Source organism: Taeniopygia guttata, chromosome 20, assembly GCF_048771995.1.
Source record: "Taeniopygia guttata chromosome 20, bTaeGut7.mat, whole genome shotgun sequence".
NCBI lineage: Eukaryota > Metazoa > Chordata > Aves > Passeriformes > Estrildidae > Taeniopygia > Taeniopygia guttata.
Window position 1 is genome coordinate 3,667,828 of NC_133045.1, and position 5,592 is coordinate 3,673,419.

At 50.5% G+C, this 5,592-nt stretch overlaps 1 protein-coding gene across 1 annotated transcript in view; it reads left to right on the forward strand.

The window, feature by feature from the left end:
• Positions 1–4,709, forward strand: part of TRPC4AP (transient receptor potential cation channel subfamily C member 4 associated protein) — a 34,532-nt gene extending 29,823 nt beyond the window's left edge. The window contains exons 16-19 of the mRNA XM_030289013.4: positions 470–578; positions 771–883; positions 1,110–1,316; positions 2,780–4,709. Coding sequence (XP_030144873.4) covers positions 470–578; positions 771–883; positions 1,110–1,316; positions 2,780–2,917 — 567 coding nt within the window. The 3' untranslated portion in view covers positions 2,918–4,709. The remainder of the gene's footprint in view (positions 1–469; positions 579–770; positions 884–1,109; positions 1,317–2,779) is intronic.
• Positions 4,710–5,592: the final 883 nt, after the last annotated feature.

Genomic DNA, 5,592 nt, shown 5'->3' on the forward strand with positions numbered 1-5,592 from the left:
TTTTTGTTTTTTCTCTAGTAAATGAATTCAAACATTCTACAGAATGTCTTAATATTTCCTCTGTGCATCCTGTTTATTGATCTCTGACTGGGTTTAGTTCTCATTCTGTGTGACTCCCTCACTATATTCCTCCCTAGCGCTGTCTGCTTGTACAAAACAGTGTAGGAAAACATGGAGCTGCAGGAATTCCTCCTCTTTCCAAACAAATACTGTATGAAATCTCACTTTCAATGGAGTGACATAGCCTCAAAGGAGATTTTAGGGATGCCAGGATGGCATTTTCCCATTCCCTAGTGTTTTTAAGGGATCTTTGGTCAGCCCTCAGTGCCAGTGTTGGCTTGGGCGGGGTGAGGCAGAGCTGGGAGTGTTGTCTCCTCTTACCTTGTTAGAGATAACAGAAAGGTAATGATCCTGAGTATTAATATATTTCAATCTTTTAAATTCAAGACTAAACAGTGTTTCTGTTCAGTTCCAGATATTTTTAAATCAGATCAACAGCTCTCTGGTGGACTCCAACATGCTCGTTCGCTGCATCACGCTGTCCCTGGACCGGTTTGAGAATCAGTCTGATGCTAAAGGTGAACGGGAAGCAATGGGCTGGGACTGGGGGGTGTTCACTGGTGATAATGGTTCATTTAAATCTGGGCTTGGACTTTGGGAGTTAGAAATGCTACCTGGAAGGTTTGAGCACCGGTTCTTACTGCCCTGGTGTTGGATCAGCGTGTCTGAACCCCCAGCAGCTGGTGATTGTGTTTCTCCTCTTGCTGCAGTTGCAGAGGTCCTGTCCGAGTGCCGCCTGTTGTCCTACATGTCCCAGATGTCCATGAGAATGTCCTTCCTCTTCCGTCTCATCAATATTATCCATGTACAGACACTTACACAGGTAAAGAGCTGCAGGGACCTTGCAGTTGCCTTACTGGGACTGGAGTGGTGAGCGGGGCTGGAGCAGGGAGGAGCCTGGTTTTCTTGGAGGACACCCATGTCCCTTTTTCCTTGCTGTGTGCAGGAACATTCCACTGTGTGCTTTCCACGGGCTTGTTTTATAGGGATGTGTATACAACAGTTATCTTGGTATTTATATTTTTTTGCTGTGTCATTTTTACTTCCAGGAAAATGTCAGTTGTTTGAACACAAGTTTAGTTATCCTAATGCTGGCCCGAAGGAAAGAAAAACTCCCTTTTTACCTGCGCACCTTGCAACAGATGGAATACACAGAAAAATACCCTGGCTTCATCCTGAACAACTTCCACAGCCTCCTGCGATTCTGGCAGCAGCATTACCTCAACAAGGATAAAGACAGCACCTGCTTAGAAAATGTATGTGACCCTCTTAGCAGGGCAGGAGTCAATCACAGCAGCACGTGTCTGCCAGTCCCCTGCAAAAATGGGAGGCTGGGAAGGGAAAGAAGGGAGGAAGTTGTGCCCCCAGTGTAACTCTGTGCTGCTTTTCACACAAGGCAGGTGCTGGGCTTCCCTGGAAACAGAGCCTGAGGTCTTGGCCCTGGCACACTTGCCAGGGGGTGGAGAGGCAAGGCTGGCAGGATGGCCAGGGAGGGACAGAATCCAGTTTGCAGAGTAGTTAGCACCTTAGCTAGACTGTTCCCTCTTCCTGGTGTTGCAAACAGTGCAGGAAGAATATCTGATGTAGCTGCTGGAAGCCAAGGGAGCAGCCTGCAGGTTTCTGTGCCAGAGCTGGTTTGTCCTGGGTCACTGGTGGGTAGAAATAACCAACTATCCAGTTACTTTTGGCACATGTGGTGTGATGTTGGGCTGCTGGGGTGGCCTTTTGGCTTTGAGGGAATAATGCAGGAGGGCTGTGAGCAGGGAGTGTGTTGCTTTCTGTGTCATCTTGGGAGCGGGAGCTACTTCCAGCATTGGCTTCTCTGTGGCACCACAGGCTCCCAGTTTGTGTTGGGACTGACAGCAGAGGAGAAGTTTGGGATTATGGGTGTACTGGGTATACTAGAGCCCAGGCAGGCTGGGGTCACCCTGTGCTGCCAGAGGCACTGGGAGTCCTTGTCTGCATCTGGAGAGTGGGCAGCTGGTTGTAGAGGGTGATGTTGGGGAAGATGAAATAGGAAAGCCTTATAAATATGATTGCCTGGCAAAAGACTTAGAAAATACAGACACTGAGATGGTAACAAGTTTTGAGATACCAAACCTTAGTTACTGCACAAGTAGAAAACAATCGTACAGCCAGGATGAAGACAATCCCCTGTTCTGGTTGAACAATGCCCTTACCTACAGGTAGGTCCAAGGGTCAGAGGGACTGTTGGATCTCACCCCAGTGTACGGTTCATCCCACACCTGTAACCCTCCCCTGATGCATCAGGTGTCTGTGACCCCATTGGCCCAAGTCTTGTTCCAGCCCACCTTGAAGCCCCTGACAAGGAGTCCCTGAGGAGCCAGACGCTCTTGGAACTTCCTCTTGGGACCCTCTCTTATCTCCCCTTGCCTCTGCATTCCCCCAAGGCCTGCCATGTGTTGTGTCTTGCAACTCCAAGCAGGGCCTGTCACCCTCTCTAATAAACCAGATATTCTAAGAGCAGCCTTCAGAGATCTCTCATCTCCATCTATCCAAACCGTCCTGGAGCCCAGCGTCCCTGCAGGTGTAGTTGTTCAACACCCAACCCCTCTGCTGGGCCCCAGGGAGGGAGGGCAGAGAGGGGAGCCCAAAGTGTTGGTCACACTGTGGTGCTGGGCAGCTCGGGCTGAACAGGAAGTGATTTTCAGCTTTGGGAGATGTGGCCTCCACTGACCCCCTGTTTCTGTGCCCACAGAGCTCCTGTATTAGTTTTACCTACTGGAAAGAGACTGTTTCGATACTGCTCAGTCCGGACCGGACATCCCCCTGTGCCATAGTCAGCTACATCGACGAGGCCTACATGGACATTGACAGAGACTTCTCGGAGGAGTGACTCCCGCCTGCCGCTCCTGACGGACAGCTCAGAGGGTCCCGCCAGCCCGGGGTGTCAGGGACACACTGTGCAGTGTGTGTGTGCAGCTGGGAGCTGCGGAGCCTCCTCCTGCCCCTGCCCTGCTGCCCCAGCTCTGACCTCTGAGGCTTGGACAGCTCTCTGGGCAACACATTCAGGGATGTATCTTCCAGTTGTTCTGGGATAAAATTAATCACCTGCACAAACCAGCCTGTATTTTTTTTTTTCCCTCTCTCCCAGTCTGGCGGGGCTGGCGGGAGGGGTTTTGCTGACGTGAGGGTTCTCTTCTCTTCTCTGTATGTGCTGGCTGAGGTATGGCTTTCTCAGGGCTGCCAGGACGAGCAAGTCGAAAAGCACAGCAGTTCCCCTGCAAGTGTGGGGTCTGAGGAGCCCATCTGAGCAGGACCCCACCACCAGCCATGTGCAAAGCCACCACGAGGACTCCCTGCGGGTGTTAACTCTGCCGCTGGGCTTTGGAATCAGGGCTTGGGGTTGGTTAGAGCATGAGTGTGTGTGCGTGTGTGTGCTTTCAATTCCTGAGAGTCCAGCTCCAGTCACCTCTTTACCATCGCCTTTTGGATCATTTGGTACTAAATCTGTCTGTGCATTAGGAGAGAACCTCTGCTCCTCTGTCCTTCCTGCAGATCCTTCCTTATCTGGAGGCGTTTCGCAGTGCTGGAGAACAGAGACATTTCAGCAGTGGTGGAATTGCAACAGGGGTTGGCTTTTTCATGGAGCACTAGCATTAAAATGTACTAATTTTTTAAACTTGCGGCTTGTCCCTTCTTGGGTAACTAACCTGGTTTTAAAATCCTTTTCAGGACCATTGCTCTTGATGTTAACCTGCTATGCCTGGAAGTCTTATGTCAGTCTCTGCTTTCAGCCCTTAATATCAACAGACACATTAATCTTGAAAGTGCAATATTTACTGGAGATGTCCTTTTTTTCCTGGATCTGTTTTAATCAGAATGTGTTAAATGCTGGGAATAAACACTCCTGGTTGAAAGTAACTTTGTAGGATATGTTGGGAAGGGGGAATGGGGTTTTGGCAGTCTTTATTGCCAAGCCTGCATGTGCCCTGCCTGCTCACCAACAGCGTGTCGCTCCAACACATTCCAATACCCAGGAATGAGATATGCTACACTTAAGCCACTACATTTAAGTCAGAAACATGTCTTGCAGCTACAACTAAAAGAAACCAGTTTTGAGAAACACATCTGAATTTTTTTAACATTTTCTAATTTATTTGACGAGACGACTTCAGCTCTGTCCAGGCTCTGAAGGTGTGAGGATGTCCCAGAGCTGCAGCCTTTTGTCTCGTTGCCAGCAGCATGAGAAACCCTGAGGCTCCTTGTGCTGGGGCTGGAGGAGTGAAAGAGGCTCCAACCCCAGGAGTAGGACTTGTCTCTGAACATCTCCCTTCTCCTTTTTCTTCTCCCACACCTCAGTGTCCTGCTGTGGGCTCACAGGGTGGGCAGAGCTTGTGCACAGAGCTGGAGCCTTGCAGGAGCTCCTGGGGATCCTGGTGTCCCTCCCTGGGAGCTGCATCTGCTCTGCTGAGGGTACCCTGGGGAGCTTCTTGCCATGGAGCTTCACCTCTGTTCCTCACTAGGTCACCCCCACCCTGCCCCTCCCTCTCCTCAGCTCGTTTCTTTCTCATCTGTACTTTTTTTGTTCTTGGGTATTTGTGGTTTTGGTGTATCTTTGCTTCTTCTTAACTGTAATAGATGTACACTTAAAATAAATGCTTCAAATTAAAAGGCTTTTAAGTTAAGGGATGCCTTTTCCACAGTGTAGTTAATTGGTGCATCCACTGATTGCTGCTGTAACTCTGCAGTCTCACTCCCCTCTGTGTTTTAAAGACAGTTTGGGGCTGAGCTGCCTCTGGCCTTGCCCATGGGCCTGGGGGAAGCTGAGCTGAGCCCACACCATCTCTGGGGGTCCTCCCAGGCCTGGGCTTTGCTTTTGGGCTGACTGGGCAGAGAAGGGCACAGGGAAAAAGCCCTGGCAGCTCCTCCAGGGGTGGAGTGTGCTGGGCTCCAGGGAAAAGGCTCTGCCCCCCTGCACAGAGGGTCACAGGCAAATCCCACCTGGGGCCATGTTCCTTTGGGATGTCTGTCCATGCCAGATGCCACAACAATCTCATGGTGAGAGGGACCAGACCCATGGAGGTGCCAGCAGGCTCTGGGCTGGGATGGAGGGAGGTGGGAGCCCTGGCACTAACAAATACCTCTGGAAGTGTGCACTGTCCCCATGGATTGCTGAAGTTCCTGCTGCCCTGATTAATGCAGATTTGCTAACTGCAAATAAACATATTAAATGGAAACTATTAAAGAAATCTATTTTAAAGAAATGAGTGGAGGTGTCTTTTCTTTACAGTGCCTTTGCCAAAGCCATAACCCCCTCCAGGGCTGTATCAGGGGCTTTCTGTTCTCAGGAGCAGTGGCTGAGCTTTGGTCCCCTGCAGTTAGATGTGTTCTGGTGGGGAGGTATGAGGAAAGGGCTCTTTTCCCCAAACCCAGCCCAAACCAGGACCATAGAGCTGGGAGAGAGAGGACTGAGCTCTCCTGCCCATGCCTCCATGTGGAAAAAGCTCCCCAAGACCCCAGGGGCAGAGGCCAAGGCCCTAATTACCCTGTGACACACAACAGAGCCAG